Source organism: Sabethes cyaneus, chromosome 2 (assembly GCF_943734655.1).
Source record: "Sabethes cyaneus chromosome 2, idSabCyanKW18_F2, whole genome shotgun sequence".
Taxonomy (NCBI): domain Eukaryota; kingdom Metazoa; phylum Arthropoda; class Insecta; order Diptera; family Culicidae; genus Sabethes; species Sabethes cyaneus.
Window position 1 is genome coordinate 193,937,514 of NC_071354.1, and position 19,177 is coordinate 193,956,690.

Here is a 19,177-nt window from a genome sequence, read left to right on the forward strand (position 1 = left end):
ATACGGTTGATTTTTGGTTTTTTATTAACTATAACGTTGCAAAAAACACCAATTACACAGAGCCCATATTTGTTACTTAACAACTTTACGGTTCTTATGATCTTATGATGCTCACTGATGGCGAGGAACATGGCAAATGCCACACACGCAAGCGCATATGACTTTTCACTAAAAACGTACTAGCAACTCGATACCGGAAGAGGAAACTTGGCATCACTTATAGGAACTATACAACACAAACTTGTAAAACATTTAAAAAAATCAAACTTTTTTCTTGACTTTTAATGCTAAACAAAATAAAAGTAGACATCAAATTCGCAAAAAAAAAAGTTGCAAATAGTGACAAATTTTCAACCCTGACGTATTCGTGGGTTCATTTAGGTTCATTCTTAATTTCTGACAGCACCAGCATCGTTGCATACGTCACACAGCAAAAAATTGTCAAAAAACCACTGCTGGTGCATTTATACGATTCGTGTAAGTTTTTGGGTTGAAAAATTATAAATTGTGGCCAGATTACAGTTACGCTACTGCTGATATTTGTCGATAAGTTTTTGATATTCCCGTCTATCATCAAACGCAAACGTGCGCAATGGAGGAAACCCCAGTTTGTAAGTACCAATTAACTTTTCTGCTAACTTGTGCTTCGGAGGATTGTCGGCTAATGAAGGGGATCTGCTGAAGAATCCATTGTTTGAAAAATTACGATGATTGTTAGAATTAAATGGATAATGTTTTCCTTTATGTATGTGGAAACGATTCAGTGGTTTCAGTTCGTATCATCACAATGTAATCCGATTATCGAGCAACAAAGTTACAACCGGCGAAGGATCAAAAACCCTTTAGGCAAATTATTTGTTATTCCTCTATGTGACACTATTATGAGGGACGAATTGATGAAAATAAAACAGTAGTGCCTACATCATTGTGGCTAGGGTTCATTCCACGCTGATTATCTGGTATGAGTCACTACACTACACTTTGGTTGGTTATACAAGTTGTAACGCGAATCAAAATTACTCTTATCAGGGGGTTTCTCCTGCTTATCATTGCAGCTTTACAGTATAAAATCCTTTGATTTGAAAATTATTGCTCTATATTGAAAAACTGATACCGGTTTAGAAATGTTACTGAATTATAATGTTAAAAATGTTACAATGTCACTAGGTAACTAGAATGTAATAATAGATAATGTTTAACGATTTCGGTGTTCACATTTACTTTAATCTTCTGTTAACGTTTATGTCGTATACCAGGTTTTTCCATGTGCGCATTAATATTAATCGTAAACTGCACTTTTCGTTAATTGCATCCATTAACTGCCTGGCTACCGAAACCAACCACTTCGATAGGAAACGGAATGGGTTCAATGGAAAGAAATTTCCAGTAATTACTAAAAAAAATGCTAACAATTTAATTTACGGTTTCAACTTTTCAGCGAAACTATTATAAAAATGAATAATTTCATGAATTACTACTGAAAGTAGTAAAATATATAAAAAGAATTAAGAGCAATCACCTTAATTTGGTTAAAATAAATTCTAGCTTGTTTCAGAAATTAAAAAACAAGAGTAGAAGTGAGAGCGCTAATTCCAAACTTGATAATAAAGATAAATGTTGGAAAATAATCGGCTCATTAGGAGTAAACCATTTCAAGAATAATCCTAGCATTATTGAATTTTTCGCATTAGCTAGTTCATTTAGATCGAAAACTATTTAAAGAAAATTGAAAATTTTATAGGATGATGGTAACGCGCATTCACTCTGGTGGTAATAAAACTTTTATTGTCGATTTATGGTTTCAATGTCTAGCTTAGGTTATGTTCTCGTGATGCAATTGAGATTTTAAAAGACATGTGAAATAAATACAAACCGCTAACAACCCTTGGGTCTAATGATCAATAGCGTAGCGTGCAGAAAGATAAGCTTTTAAGAAGAGCATTGTACGAGGCAGTTTTGTAATAGCCCGCTTGGCATGTTAAATTTGTATCTGAGTGCCACAATTAAGTTTTTATACTCTTGAGATTTTGTTTTCAGAAATTATTATACCACTTTTTCATGAGAACATTCATAAACAATTTCACTATTTTTAGCATATGTTTCATAATTTTGAGCCAGAACCCAGTTAACTTTTTCTCATCTCAAATAGATATTCCTACACACATTATACAGTTACTTTAGTGTATACGGCCTTTCAAGACATCTATCTCTTTCTCAACATTAGCGAAGTTGAGAGCTTCTTAGGTTGTTATTTTGTTAGATTGCTCTTTCCAGTGCCCAGGTTCGCTAAATGACTGTTTTTTTTATTTCCTTCTTACGGCGCATACCTATCTACGAGTGTATAGTGTCGGAATGAAGTAGGCACAAAGGAAAAAAAAGCTTGCTTGCTTTCTGCTTTCAGCTTCACACGATTTCCAACCCGACCAGTTTAAGTTGGTACTTTGCCTTAGCCACATGTTCGCGGGCTCATAATACCTAGAGCGTGGTCGTTCGCGTTCGATCCAATGCACGCGCGCGTGAAAGTGATCGGCAATAATGTAGAGTAATTTTGATGGCCATGTCCTCGAACCAACTAGAATTACATTCGTCTCGTCGAGAACTTGAAGATGTTATAAAGATCTGAATTTCAAATTCATTGTGCGATTATTGCTGTGTCTTTTTGTGGTTTGTGTCTCTACAGTGCAGTTTACTAAATTGATATTTGATATCTGGCTCGTGCAAATGAACGTGTTTCATTGAATTCAATAAATTTATAGAAACCTAATCGCCTAGAATATGGTCAGTATAATCAGAGCTGATCGGTACACATCATTGTGAATGTAAACAGTGACCTAATTGAACAAAGAAGAAATGGAAACCAGTTGTTTCAGCAAACTTTACTGATTCTCATAGGTAGCGAAAGAGGTTTCCACCAAAATCATTACACCATTGTCATTATCTTCATCATCATCATCAACGTGACCCGTTACATAAAGTGTACGCGATAGTCATCAGTGCCACACCGCCAGACCAGAAGGAATCAAGCTCTTTTTGTTCGTTCGTCGCTTGTCGTATTTGCACGAAAACTTACTACCTGCCCATTTAAATGCCGTTGAAAAACTGACGGTGGATACCAAAACCGCAATAAAACAGCTGAATGCTGTCTCGTACGCAAAATCTAAACCTGTGATATATCGAAAAGGGTACGCAGTACAGCTCAACTGCTTTAGTACTGTTCATTATAAACAATCGTAACAAGCGAAATGGTGTCGTAACTGCTTTTTGCTTCTTGCAATCCGCACTACCCATACTCTAGTCATAGGCGAATCAATATCGGCCAAGGGGCAGTAATCAAATCGATACACACTGAAGTTTCTTCCCGAAAATGAGAGTCGGTGAAGACGAAATACCCAGCTTGGAGTACATCGAGGATCCGTACCTTCCAAAACTGGACAGCTGCATTACGCCTTCCCTGGATGATGTCGCCGAATATAATCCGGACGAGTTGGGGGACGAGCAGAATTGGCCTGAGGAAACCGAACTTTATCTACGTTCGCTGACGCTGGATCAGATCCTAGGGCTGTCCTCCGACGAGGACGCCGATCCTGAACTGGAAATGCAAACAGTGGAAACGGAATTCAACCCGCCTCTTCCGACAGATTTTTCTGTCCCGTGTCAATCGACTGGAGCTAGAAAAATTGTGGAACGGATTCTGGCACACAAACTGCTAAATGGCAGCTCCAGTAGGTTTAAGCTGTTTAACAGAAAACGGATACGGGATGTGAGAGTAACTTTTATAGACTTCTCGAAACCATACCTCGCTCGGATCTCCAGTGGAGACAACTACAAAAGTTTCCTCAACATTGGGAGTGCCGTAGGTATGACAGTTTTTTTTCGGTTAAATGATTATATTGTTCTTCATACCAATAAATATGACACACTTTGGTTCAAATTCCTATAGTACAAATCGCTTTGCTAGACCGTAGTAAGCGTTATTCCATCGTTCACATAAATTAGTTGCTCGGCTTTTTGATTTCCTTTTCGTAACGTTATTGATTGTTGTAGGCATTTATTTACTACTAGTAAGCCGGCTTTATTTATCAACATGCTTGGATTTCATTAACAGCTCGACCATCACTCACAGGTCAGCTGATTATTTCACGATTGTGAATTTTTGTGTTGCTCGTTGGCAATAAGCTAGCTGATGGTTGCAACTTGCCTTTGATTAATTGGCGCTGAAATTAGACATTGACCATTTTCTTAATAATAACTGAGTACAAATTGTTAGGCTAACGGAAATAAGTAACCGCAAGCAGTCCTCCGGCAGTCCTTGATTGTTGCTATGAAGGGCTTGATGAATAAATAAAAGGTTTCATTTGGTTTTGGTTGACCCTCCAATCGTTTATTTATCGAATCTGTTTATCTGTTGATTTAATTAAATCAGTTATTCGTTTGTTCATAGACTGTCTTAAACTGTATTTTTGCGTGAATTAAACATATTTCATATATTTTGCCCATATCTGCATAATGCAAAGTCCTAGCACGATTTTCTCTGGCTTTAAGTTATTAAATTAGGTATGCAGACTATTCCGAATAATAGTCTTATTTAAAACCATTTAGAAAATTTGATGCTTGAAATAGTTGACTACAATACTATGTACCGTGAACGTACCATATTCTGCGCAGCTCCTAATTCTGCGCATTTTTCTTTATATATGTATTTTTCAACATTGTGCATAACTATGGCCATTGTGTTTTTTTTTATAAATCTCTGTTGAATATTACGCCATTATTCTCAAAAGGGCCATAATATTTGACAGCGAAATAAATTAAAGTGAAACTGAAAGTATTTTATATGTCAGAAAACAATGTCGTTAGCGCCAACGCTAAAACTGTCCTTCTAGAAAATTAACAAAATAATGATCGAAATTCTTTGCAATGATCAAATTACCCAGCATAATTAGAAAGAATAATTAGTTTTAGTCATGTTTTAGGCAAAAAGAGTGATTGCATGCCTTGTTTTCGTTGGAAAAATGCGATGCAGTAGTGCGCAGATTTGGGCACAGATTTTTTATTCATGTTCCAAATTCTGCGCAGTAATGTATCCTATGAAGAAATCGCGAAAAAATACGCAACTTCTCCCAAATGGCTGAGGTATACAGGCATAGAAATTCAAGTAGAACCTTTAACTTTCATTGATTGGAATCCTGTGTTACAGCTCGGGGTCCGAACCTACGAACGCCCATTCATGGAACCATGTCTTCTGATTTTTTCGACATTCGAACTTCATTGAGCTGTCAGGGAGTGGGGAAGTGGTTTCTATATGAAAACACAATTGTTAATATTAGTCTAAAGTATAATGTTCAGTATAGAGAAAACCCGAATGAACTCGCCCTTCACGTTATCGACAATAAAATATTTAAAATAAGCCAATTCAAATGATAATAATGTTCCTGTGCCACCTGGACAGCACAAGAAGGCCAGATCATGGATTTAATCATGGTAATGGCTAATGTCGGATTTTTGATGTGCTTTCAGCGTATAAAGACATAAACTACATGGTATGAATGTTTATTGTTACTTTTTAGGTGCGCAGAATTAGGAACAAACATGCGCAGAATTAGGAACATGGGCAAGAGAGTGCGCAGAATTAGGCACCGTGGATAAGTTTACAAAACGAAAGATATACTCAATTGTTGGTCGACTTTTAATTCCCATGTTTTTACCATATATTATAGACCGTAGCACTACATGTTACTGCTATCAACGTTATCAATTTAACTCTAGAATACTTATAATAGCGGAGGAATCATAAAAATGTCTTAACTGCGCAGAATATGGTACGTTCACGGTAGTCCTGGCTGGGAATTTCTGCAACATGTTCTAAGTTTTTTTGAGTAGGGGGCCATCCATATACCACGTGGACAGCTTAGAGGGGGGTGGGGGGTGTAAAAATGTCCACGCTTGTCCACGGAATGGGGGGAGGGGGTATGGAAAATGTCCACGTGGACAAGTTTTTTTTCCTACAAAAAATAGAAATTAAAAACATTGACCATTGATCAGTGATTGTTTTTGAGCTTAACGGGAAATTAGCATTAGCTTAGCTTTTCGTCGGAGAGTCCAATTTCGGATGCAGTTTTTGGGCCCAAAAGCGGGATTCTGTTTATACTGCATTCTACTTGCGAATCTGAACACAGCGAATTAATTTTCATGAACAGAATTTTTGTTTCAAACAAAAAAACTTCTTTTGAAATTGGCAGAATCGACGAGGACTAATTATACCTTAAATAAAATTTTATCTTCTGAGGCATATGTTGACCTAAATACATGAACCGAGCATTACGAGAGCACATATCTGACATAAATCTTGTTGAAAAGATTAAGCCTGCGTTAGTACACTTAGATGTTGACTGCCTAGCCTGGATGAATTCACGAATATTGTATCGCTTGCACAAAATGTGGATGGCATTTTGCCTCAACATCAAATGCAGCTCACCACAAAAAAGGTATCCATGGGCAACGTATTTCCAAAAGGATTCGCCTTCAGAAAATTTAACGAATCACATCGTCTCGGAAAGATCTTGTGTTGTGTTGAAGTAGACGGTCAAGCTGAAGTGCTCTGGTTAGACAAAGACCCAGTAGCACACTTTAGGTCCATTTAGTTGAAGCAACCGAATTAAGACTGAAATTAGTCATATTTCGGCTACCACAACAACTTTGTAACAACCGTGCTAGTAGGGGATGCTCTGGACAAAGAAGAATCGTCAAGCGAAAGTTAAGCTGAAACGGACTTTCTTGTAGTCGATAATAATAATTTGCAGTAGAACATGAATTAAGATCCAAACACCTTACATACGGATTTTAAGACGTTGAGGAAAATTAACGGAAAAACCATGGAAAAACTCAAATTTCCGCAACGACTAAAAATTGGTATGCATTGTGTCGGTGACTTTAGACTGGAGCTTCCTTTCACATTCACATAAGCTTTTTCAATAAATATTGCATAAATGAAGTTGAAAACCAAACTGTAAAAATGTCCACGTGGACAAACAGGGGAGGGGGGTGGGGGTTGAGCAAATGTCCATGCTTGTCCACGGAGGGGGACGGGGGGGTTGAAAATTGGTATTTTTCTGTCCACGTGGTATCTGGATGGCCCCTAGTATAGATTCCGATTCTAAGTTTCAAACCAGACTAAGAAGTGATTGTGTTCGAGTTAAACGAACTTCAACCGCTTTGAAATAGAGTGAGTTCTGCCAGGCCGGGTAGAATTAACATCTGCGCTAATTGCTGCACTTGTTGCTACGTTCCAGTCACACGTTGCAAACGCTTCGCTTGAGAAACGTGCCGAAGTGGGCCGAGTTTTATTTTTTGTTTAACATACACAATTGATAATGCTTCTACTACTGGTTGTGCTAACGTACGAACGGCTAAATCTATCTCTGCCAGATAGGATACTACACTTTTTGTTCATACAATAGAGAAACTATCTTTTCGATCGGGTTCGAGTGCGGTATTATCCATTAATGATGCTGTGTCCAACGAATAGGTACAAGCTCAGTTTTGCTAAGTTCAAAAGCAGCAATACAATAAGAAATGGAATTTTCCAAAGTATGCAAACATTATGTAGATGTTTTTGTCATCGTGAAGGAATGGCACCTTCCGAAAACGCTTGAATTATTAAATTTCCAACAGTCAATAATAAACTTTACAATTTAACGTTAAGTAGATGAAAAATACCCTTTTTAAATACTAATGGAAAAAGAAGAATTCGAAACAGGAAGGCAAAAATCTACGAATCTAAAAAAATATGGAACACATGGGCGCAAAAAACACAAAGAAAACCATATTACAGGACCAGTAAGATGATATAGAAAGAATAATTATGTCATTCTGTGGTGCCAAAGCCAACAATTCAAATTAAAATACGTATTACACGACATGGGTATAAAGTAGTTTATAAAAAATACATATTATGTGATCTTCGCAACACGAAAGATAAGGTATTTGCCGAGTCAGGAAACAGGAATATATCAAATTTAATGCAAAGATTGTCCTGCAATGTATATTGGTCAGATTCACAACGAAGACAAATCAAAGCTTAACCGAAAACGAACGTGTGAATGACTCTAATGTGGCAATTGTTGTGAACACCCAATAGGTTAAGATAGTGCAAAGCTGTTGAAAAATGTGACGTAATCTTTACACTTAAGGTGAAATTAGTCGTCATCGATTCTGCCAATTTCAAAAGCAGTTTTTTTTTGTTTGAAACAAAAATTCTGTTCATGAAAATATACTCGCTGTGTTCAGATTGGCAAGAAAAATGCAGTATTTATATTTTTATAAACAGAATCCCGCTTTTGGACCCAAAAACTGCTTCCGAAATTGGGCTCTCCGACGAAAAGTTAATGACTGCTAATTTCCCGTTAAATGATTGGGAGTTTTTATACATTGCCACAGTCAGCCATGGCATCTCACATTGATGAACGAAGATGATGTTCCAATAGAGTTTTATACTGTTGAAGTGAATCTCAATTTTTTCTATATTTATCGGTGGTTTGTTTACACGCTACCTAATTCGTCGTGCATCTCGATACATGCTGGCCTGGTCGCCATCTAGCACGTTCGGCTCCTCTATTCCTGGTGCCGGTGGAGTTCTTGAAGCTCTACACGTTCTTGATCTGGCACAAACCTATTATCGGAGTGTAAGATCTGCAAGAAAGGACTGACGATTGTATTCAACGCGAAGGGATACTAATTTCTGGATTCCGAAGAGAACGTTATTACACCTGGAACGCCGGTACCGGCTCAACCAGAAGAAAAACCACAAATAGTTCTTAACTAGTGTCCATGGTGAACGGAATTGCTTTCAAGAAGGAAGCAGTGTTATTCCTTGTCTTCGGATATTGTTCATTCGAACATATGTGGCCCTGTGGAGATACCATCGATTGGAGGGAGTCGTTACTTCCTAACCTTCACGGACGATTCAAGTCGGAAGGTGTTCGTGTACTTCTTAAAATCGAACACTCAGCAACCGGTTGTGTTTATGAAGCTGTGCACCAGCTATGTATCGAGTTCGACGAGTGGTTTGGCGCAGCAGCGATGAGCAGATTTGGGCAAAAGCAAATGATCAGGCCATTTCTGGTGATCAACACATAGATCGAAACATTGATGTCATTGGTTCCCACGATGGCTGATTTAGATGACCCTACAAGCGTTGCTGAAGTCTACGCTCCAGTTGCGCGGTACCCCACCGTGATCAATCTTAATCAATTTAGTGATGCAGAATAATCTCGACATCAACAAAATGAACGCAATTACGGCATTTTCACAAGGCAAGCTCAAGGATGAAGAAATCTATACGAAACAACCCGAGGGCTTTGTTGGTGAGCCTACGAAAGTGTGCAAGCTAAAACGTGCATCAAACAATTGAGCAGGATATGGAACCAGCCAGAGATGCTAATATTCCTAATTTTTCAGGATTATCCAGACTTTTTGTTGTATTTCCTGGTATACTAATAAGTCGCTCTTTTATCGTGATTTTAGAAAAAAATCCAGATTTTTCCTGATTTTTATACATCTGAATTAAAAACCTGTGGAAACTTAACTTCCATTTCTCTACTCTCCAGCGCTTACCTGTAAAGGAGTTCTATCACTATTATTCTACAACTCTTTACTTACGGCTTTCAAATTACTACCGAAACTGAACCTTGCGGAGATGAAACCAGAAACTTCAACGACGTCTTAACCCAGGGTGTCTCGCGCTGTTGTATTTTATACAATGCCTGTGGAACGTTGTGGCTCCCGCCCACATTAGGATGGCAGCCCCATCAGCGGGATAAGGACCTTAGGTTAACAGCCTACTGTACCGGAACCCAAAAAGTTAATGAAAATGGAAGAAGAAATCGCCCTGGATTATTGGCAACGACCTTTAGCATGAAAACACGGACACGAATCGGAACATGGAATATACTGACCCTTGCCCAGCAGGGCAAGCTGGCTCAACTTGCAAGGGAAGTTGTTCTTGTTATCGCTTAAATACGTTTGCGCGTCGCACGTGGTCAACGACGGGCGGAGAAAGTTGGGTGCCGCTGCGACGTCCGCCGATTGGAGAATCTTGAGGTGAAAAGGGCCTTTGTCGAACAACTTGAATTCCGAGCCGCGAAGTGTCCACCTGGTGGAACCGTCGAAGAACAATGGAGCGGCATCAAGAACGCGTTCATCACGACCAGTGATGAAACCCTCGGCAAAGTGCGCAGCGTGCGAAGGGAGTGGATTTCGGATGTAATTTGGAGGAAGATCGACGAGCGCGGAGAGGCGAAAGCCGGCATTGAGCGAGCGTGAGCCAGATCGGCTAAGACAGCTGCCCGTCAACGATACGCCGAACTGGAGAGGGCTGTTAAACGTGCTTGTAGGCGGGACAAGAGATATGGCCGCCAATGGTGATATCCGTTTGTTGTACGATATTTCTCGCCGCCTTAGTGGTGCCAGGATGAATACAAAGATGCCGCTAAAGGACAGATCTGGTCAGCTACTAACTGAGCGTACAGAACAGCTTAAGCGACTGAACATTTTGAACAACTCTTCCGAGTTTCAAATGTGAGAGACCAACAAAGCCAGCAGCGTATGACGCCTACAGTTCGTCGAATTAATCGCATCAACTCGGAGGCGCCTTCGCTGGATGAAATTGTAGCAGCCATCAAGAGTATGAAATCCAATCTTTGTCAGCCCAGCCCCAGATCATGCATCACCTTTTCAGCAATATATGGGAAACCGCAACTTTTCCGGTGGACTGGATGCAGGGCATATTGGTCAAAATGCCTAAGAAAGGAAGTGCGGTAACTGGCGTGGCATCACGTTGCTCTTCCAGGAATTCCAAGGCACTCTTCTGCTGTTCGACTTCGTGTTCGTTGACTTCGAAAAGGCGTTCGACCGAATAAACCATGAAAACATCTGGGGCGCACTTAGTCGTAAGGGAGTTCCAGATAGGCTAGTCCATCTCATCGAGGCTCAGTACGAGGTGTTCTCGTGCAAGGTTTTGCACGACGGCGTCTTGTCCGACCCCATAAGAGTTACTGCTGGCGTGAGACAGGGCTGCATTTTATCATCGCTTCTGTTTCTCATCGTTATGGACGAGATATTAGTTGGAGCAATTGACAGTAGAACAAATCGAGGATTACCTTGGAATCCTCCAACGATGGAGCAGCTAAATGGCCTCGACCTAGCCGACAACATTGTCTTGCTCGCCCAACGCCGAAACGATACGCAGAGCAAGTTAGATTACCTCTCCGAGAGCTCCCAGGCAGCAGGTCTCACAGTCAATGTAGCGTAAACTAAGTCTATGGTAGTGAACACTGACAATTCCACTAACTTCACAGTAGCGGGACAACAAGTTGAGCAGGTAGACGCCTCTCAATATCTTGGTAGCCAGACAACGCCCGATGGTGGTACCAAGCCTAATATAGCCACACGGGTCAGAAAGGCCAGGTGTGCCTTTGCAGGTTTGCGAAACATTTGGCGCTCAGATCACTCTACGTACGAAAACCCGAATCTTTAATTCAAACGTTAAATGCGTTAAAATATATCATTCGTGCCTGGTGGCCTGATAACTGGATATTCACTGAGGAACTCAATCGTCGGTGTCATTAACGGCCGATAGCCACAGAAATTCGTGAACGTTGGTGGAAGTGGATCGGACACACCTTGAGGAAAGGAGCGAACGAGGAATGCAGAGAAGCACTCGACTGGAATCCACAAGGACAGTGTAGAAGAGGCAGACCCAGAGGGTCATGGCTGCGCAGCTTAGCCAACGACATCCGGACTATAGATGGAAACCTGTCCTGGCGACAGGTAAAAGGCATGGCGGATAACCGTCAGCAGTGGAGATCTCTGATTTCATTCCTTTGTTCTGCCGGACCGGTGGACATGGACACATAAGTAAGTAAGTGGAACGTTAACTGTAATTAATTCCGCATGTGAAGGTTTTTGGAGGCAAGAATTTTTTCTATGATGAATTAGGACCCCTCCACATTTTAGAAGGGGGGGGGGGCTCCCATACAAAAGAAATACAAATTTCTTCATAACTCCAGAACTAATCAAGCAAATGGAACCAAATTTGACATGTGGGGGATTTTGCAGGCAGGATTTTTATGATGGTTTGAGACCCTTCACCCCTGTGATAGGGGAATAAGGACTCTCATACAAACAAAACAGAAATTTTTGCGTAACTCAAAAGCTAATCGAAATCGAGAAATTTTAGACTCTTCCATAAAACAACAGACAATAACGAGACCACCAAAAACTGTCTGCAGCCCCCCGCAGAACTCACCTCTGTCTAAACTTAGACAGTTTTCCTAGGTCTACTGACATCTATTACTTAACTTTCCTTCAGTTGGGCTCGAACGAGCGAGTAAGTAGAGGATCACCCCAAGGATCGAAATGGTACTTTCCACGAAAAGGTTTTCCGTGAAATAGTACATTCCGCGTAAGGTTTTTCGCGAAATGGTATTCGGCGAAATGTTATACAATCACGGCGAATATCGAGGTGCTATCCGCTTTATTTTATCTGGCTAAGTAACAGGGGGATTGTTTTCTACTTCACTGTGAGGAAAATTTATAAATTAAACTACCCATGCTTTCATAGTGACGTAACTACCAAAATGAATTATCTAAGGTTGAGCTCCTCAGAAACTTGCTAAACTCAAGATTGTGACAGATTCACGATTTATGTACAACACATTTTAATTTGTGGCAATACGAAGTTTGTCGGGTCAGCTAGTTATTGAATAAATAAACTGAGTATGATGGTTTGAATCTACGGTTATCCTCGAAAGGGAAGGGACGGAGATAAGAGATTATTATTTTTTGTACACCAAACCAAACCTTGGGCTTGAACGTCTTTTCTAAGACTTGACCCTTCTTTATCGACAGACTTCACAGCCGGCTAGAGTAGAGTTCAGGACAGTTGTCAGGCTATAGAGATGGTCGGGTAGCGGAAAATTTGCCCGAAACCCGCACCCGTACCCGTACCCGCCGGGTTCGGGTCGGGTCCGGGTATTGAAAAAAAATAATTTGCGGGTTCGGGTCGGGTACGGGTTCTTAATTTTTGTTTTTGAAACCGGGTACGGGTCGGGTCGGGTATCTCAATCGACCACATTTAACACTAAAGATGGTCGGGTACCCGGGCCCGTCCCGTACCCGACGGGTTGCGGTCGGGTTCGGGTATTAAAAATAATAAATTTGCGGGTTCGGGTCGGGTATGGGTTTTTAATTTTTTTCTTAATCGGGCACGGGTCGGGTTCGGGTATTCAAATTTCCATACCCGACCATCTCTATCAGGCTAGTCCAACAATCCTATTAACTCTATCTAGCAGCACCGCCTAGCTAAGATTCGAACATACGACGACTGGTTAGTTAGACCAGCATCTTACCTCGAAACCAACTAAGCGGTTTTTTGTCCACGTGATATCTGAATAGTTCCAATTTGAACTTAAAGTAAATCACTTAATTGAACTAGAAATTTTACTGCAAATTGACTAGAACTCAACTTGAAATTGAACTTCGAATTGATCGTAAAATTGAGGTTGAAAATATTGAAATTGGTAGTGAAAAAAAACATGAAATTGGATCTAAAATGGAATCTGTAACAACTTGCAAAGTCTCTATAAACACAGAACTTAAAATTGGACATAATTTGTGCTTGCAATGGATCGTTGTAGGTAGCTTTTGAATATTTTTTTGCTACATGAACACAAAGCCATAGCGTGACATTGTGGCGCCCTTGGCGAAACCCCAATTTGGCGCCCCCTCGTTTCTGAAATCAGTGTTCCTTCCAAAAATGTTTCGACGTCCTGCCAGGTGGCTTGACAGCGGTTCACTAGAACCTTCGCTATGGTAGATCAAAAGAAAGGCGTCGGAATATTCAACTCTTTTGTGGCCTTGATGATTACCTCCTTCTTCGGTTTGGTTACAAAATTATTGGAGTAAATGCTCCGTTTGAGCTTCGGCCAAAAATGTTCTATTGGTCGCAGTTGGGGAACGAACAGTTTGTGAGGAACGTGCTGCTCGAACCAAACATGCTAATACCTGGGGGATGCTGGGAGAGTTGGTGATTGTCGGTACAACATTTGTCTTCAGCCGGTTCGTATCCTCTTGTGATCTCTTGGCACGGTTGGACCAAGGCCTGGTCCGGCCAAAAGATCACGGCAACTTCCGGTAGGTTCCAACAGGGGGGCTGAAATCCATGAGATTTGTAAATGTGATACAAAACCCCTATAAAATGGGTATTGGTGAAAGAATATGAAACCTGGGTGTGGAATATGGTGTTCTGACGCCATTTTGGAATCAAAGATGAGGGCTTCCGGTTTTCTGAAAATGACCGCATATGACTGGAAATAATACAAACTCCCCACAATATGGGTATCAGATGAAAAGGTTTAACGAGCAGAAATCAAATATTGTATTCCAACGTAGATTCTGTTCCAAACCAAAAATTCAACATGACAAAAGCAGGTGGAAATCCTACTTTTTTGAAATTTTTGTAGTTTACAGAGTACATCTATGCAAAAAGATACGATTTATGTAAAAATCTCATTTTTGATAAAAATGGTCAATAGACCAGCACTATAATTCGGAACGGCACTTATGATTATCAATAGTTTCATCGATAGTGAGTAATGCTTAAACCAATGCAATGTGATACACCCAGTTTCAGAGCAAACAGAAATAATAATCGCGTTATCGAATTTCCCGAAATGAGGAAAACTTCGAATGTTGTAGTAGAATTAAATGGAACATTCATCATACTTCCTCGTCGATCAAGTTTGCTTATTTTATTTCCGGACACATGTTTGGGAGTTTCGCTTGACTACGTACTGACCTTTTAACCTCACTACGCTACAATGGCATCCCTGATTAACGCTTGCAGACGGCTTGCCGTTATCTTTAATCTCCGAAGATTTCAACGACCTGCTAAGATTGTGTGCGCTTTATTGTTCGTTAGTCCGCTTAGTCCATCTAAGTATAGTGCCGTTAGCTGCTACATACAACCTGTGAACAGAATGAAGACATAACGTTTCAGCCGTATAAATAAAAAAAGGAACACATTTTCAGCCCCATAAGCTCGCAAACCTAATTGGGAATAGAATTCATTCCTATTATTGTGGGAAAAATAGGAAATATTTAAAAACTACACAAAGGTGTCCGCTTCGAAATAAAACGATTACCAAAAAGGCCCTTTCCAAACGATATTCTTCTATACAAAAAGCGAGTAAACGTAATTTAATATTAACTATCTGTTATTTGAGCGTCTTAGTAGAATTCTTGAAAAGATAAGAAACAAATTGTTAATGTTACCATTTAATTCTACCACTATTTCTGTCAAACATTTCTGTAGTGCTTCAATGATCATCATCTTTTGAACTGAATTTTTGGAAGACTGGAACTGCAGGACTGCAGCATATACATATATATTGAGATAAACAATTCAACGTTCAAACTCAAGTAGTTCTCGAACGGTTATTGGCCAGTCATGTGAATTACAGATACATGCTTCCGGCCGGCTGGTTCAATTCCGCTTGTCAACGGAATTGCGTGTGTTGTATTCGTGTACAACTTAAAACATGTTCGCTGCCTGGAAACAAGTCGTTCACGTTTTGTATTTCGATTTTCTTCGCACTGAAGCGCGACGGATCGGTTCACTGCTGACCGATACTCGTGTCTTGCCACTAGACCGACCGCACAGTCTTTCGTCAAGTGTGATTATCCATTGAAACGTTAGCCAATGGTTGTCTTAATCATCGAACAATGGATTTTTCCGTATATTCTCCGCTATTGCTAATATTGTTGTACATAGTAATGTGTCTACTACCGAAATTAATAAAAATGTTAAATTCCTCACCCGCAGACAATTCTGGCAAATTGTCCGATGCATCTCCCGTCGGTTCGGTGAGCTCAGCCGAGATCGCCCAGGAGTTCTCCGGCTTGACGTTGGAAGAACAGGAAGCTCAACGAGCCGAATGGAGTCAGGTAAGCTTTCCGCGAGGAACAGTGACCGAACGAACGACTAATGCACCCACTTATTACAGGAACTCGCCCGGGTAGAGGAAGAAATCACTACTCTACGCACCGTTCTGCAATCCAAGATGCGACTGGCAGGTGAACTGAAGCGTAAGCTGGGTATCACTATGTGGAAAGAAATCAGCGACGACGTTAGCCAAGGGCTGAAAAATGTCAAGGAAAGCACTGTGTAAGTGCCGAGTTTGTTTCTACTTGCGTCCGTTATAGAATATTTTTGATATTGATTAGGCAGGTTACAAAGTGTTGAAAGTTAAAAAATCTTCAAAGTTTGCAGCACATCTTCATTCTCACTACCTAATTGTTTTGTTGATTGCTAAGCTTGATATAATCTTCAGTTATTCTATTTCCTGTTTTGTGTAGTATTTGTTAAACTGTATATTTTATGCGTTAATTTGCTCCTACATTTTCTATATTCGTTTTCTATTTTGTGTTAATTTTCCTTTTAAGTTATCACACTGTTGAGTCCAAGGTCGGCGAAATTACAACGGCAGTTACGAGTGCTCCGATGTAAGTATGTTTCTCTTCGGAATAGATACCTACTCTTCTAGCGTGTCTTATAACTCAATGTTATAACACTCTGGTGTGCCCCTAACTTTCGGTGTCGTTTCTATTTCCTTTATTAGTTTGCTTTTAGTTATCTTGCCTTATCCCGCCGGTGTATCAATTCGGTTTATGGCTTTGGGTGATGCTACCTATCTAAATTAAACTCTCACACACACCCGGTTATCCTTTGATAACGATGAACATTTTCCCTTGCTTGTTTATGTCTTTCTTGACACGATTCCTTCTTCACGTTGGCTTCTGATTTTACTCATAAACAGGATTGCAAAAGGGTGAGTATTGTTTCCAAAGCATAAAACAGCGATCGATGGATAACCAAAAGTTTTATAACATTATGCCACCTAACAATGATATTCCTTTCCCAACATTTTCTTTTTCTAACGAACCAATTCATTCATTTTTTGTTTGCAGCTATCAGAAAACCGAAACAGCAATTAAGACAACAGCCGGTAAAACTACGTCTGTACTGGGAGGCATCACAAGCAAGATGACACAGAAAATCTCGGAAATGAAACAGTCGGACTCCTTCCGATCGTTTGAGGAAAGAGTGGGATCGGCTTACGAGAATGTTAGGGTAGGTTATGGTTTGCTAATTTCTCCTAATTCCAAGCTTTAAAAGCTTTAAAATTCTTACCATGCTCCCAAGTAAAATTCTTACCAAGCCCCAGTTTAACATAATTCGTAAAACTAAAACTTTACTATTCTCTGTCCCTTCCTACAGTCCAAGGTGTCATCGCGGTCCAGCTCGGTTCAGAGTCTGTCGGATCTGCAGAATGACGAGCGCCGCAGCTCGATTACGACACCAACGGCCATTCCGGAGGAGAAGATTGTTCCTTAATAACCCACATTAATCTGTTCGGATTGCCCGCCACAGACCGGGTGCAGAGTAAGCACTTGATGATATGAAAGTTTTTCTCTGGGCTGCAAGTTTTATAGGGATTATAATTGAACCTAGGAAATAGAAGAACGGATGCAAACTGTTAAAAAATTATATATACTGTAGACATGCTATAACTGTTTGTGAGATCAATAAATCATGCAATCAAAAGATATTTTTTCCGCAGGTGTCAAGCTGCAGCTGCACCACTTTCTTTAGTATTGTCTGGCTAGTTAGATGTAGTATATATAAATCTACGCGAAAAGGAAACCCTTTTTCGACACGAATATACTAATGAGAACCATTCGTTTGATCCGCCCACATGCTAATAGAGTCCACTTCACATCGGTATCACTGGACAGCAGAGAGAACAAGAGGTTACTTTCCACTTTAATGTAACATCTAACATTACAATAAAACTTAATGTGCCTAACTGTAGTGGTTTTTCTTTTCAACCATAGAATAACTATTTTGAATAGCACCCTTTAAGCATTAGCAGCCCGGTAGTTTGTAGGTACTTAACATGATCATGATTCAAACCGTGAAAATAACTTTGTGATGTGTAATTGCCAACTTTCCTCAGAAAACCTCATTCATCCTTTTTCTGAATACGGACTCCTCTGAACAGAACGTTTATCTATTTTTTCTCTCATGCTATGTCATTAGGCTATACACTATTTAATACGATTTAGGCTTAACAACAACAAAAATAACACTTGTAGCATCGAACAGAGACATTTAACAAAGGAATAAAGATATGATGTACGTGCTTGTGTATCAGTTCTATTTGGGCAAAATATGAACGAGATACGGTACTATGGACAGTATTGTGGAACACAGAACTTATAAAATAAAATTTGTGCTCATGATTAAATCAGACAGACAAACGTCGTCCTATTGCATCAATAAATTCTTTACAAGGAGACAAGGGAAACAACCTGTTTTTTGATAACAATTCTGAAAGCCTCAACTTTTTTTCTAATCAAAAAATTCCAAAAATTCATCTGATTTTGAACCTCGTGTGCTTCTCGTTTGAGAAATCGCACTTCTTGTAAGGTATTTTAAGGGAATCAAAAAGGTTTAATCGACGTATTTAGAAATCATATTATTTATTCGTATATATCGACCGAACGTATTAATAGGTGTTACACGAATGAGCTCGTTGTTCGTTTCTCTCACATACATCAGTCTCAAGGGGCCAGTATCGTACGTGTGTGTGTACTATTCTTTTTGCACTGATATAAATGTATACTTCACACCCTCACACTAAGATTACAGAGTAATTAAACTTCAATAAAACGCATCTGCAACATAAACAGAAACAAGGTATACCTTAATTATTTTTTTAAAATTCTGCCTTTAGCGTCTCTTAATCTCCAATATCCTCTTTCAAAACCTCCTACTTCTAGCCCCTCGTCACTATCGTCTGATATAAACTGATCATTGTTTACTTTGCTCTGAACCATCCCTTCTGCTTTGTCAACAATGATTGAAGAATCTTCTAAGCTTTCGAACAGTTCCGTATTGTTTGCTGACTGAACCGATGTATCCTTCTGAGTAATTGACGGTTCACTAGATTCTTCCATCATCAACGACCCACCATTTCTTTGAGACAGCTTCGCGGGGGATGAGTGTATAACTGGTGTAAACTCATGCTCCTCCGCATCTGCGTGAGTCCTGACCTGT

General features: G+C 39.9%; 1 protein-coding gene across 2 annotated transcripts; it reads left to right on the top strand.

The window, feature by feature from the left end:
* The first annotated feature begins 436 nt into the window (after nucleotides 1–436).
* Nucleotides 437–18,418, top strand: LOC128733461 (tumor protein D54). 2 transcript variants are annotated; one of them, XM_053827058.1, is made up of 6 exons: nucleotides 437–611; nucleotides 15,881–16,002; nucleotides 16,062–16,222; nucleotides 16,501–16,560; nucleotides 17,026–17,188; nucleotides 17,336–18,418. In XM_053827058.1, the coding sequence occupies exons 1-6, from the start codon at nucleotides 593–595 to the stop codon at nucleotides 17,450–17,452; spliced, it is 642 nt and encodes a 213-aa protein (XP_053683033.1). In that variant the 5' UTR covers nucleotides 437–592; the 3' UTR covers nucleotides 17,453–18,418. The 2 variants fall into 2 exon arrangements, with proteins under 2 accessions (XP_053683033.1, XP_053683034.1); XM_053827059.1 differs by lacking the exon at nucleotides 437–611 and adding an exon at nucleotides 3,230–3,857.
* The last annotated feature ends 759 nt before the right edge of the window (nucleotides 18,419–19,177 follow it).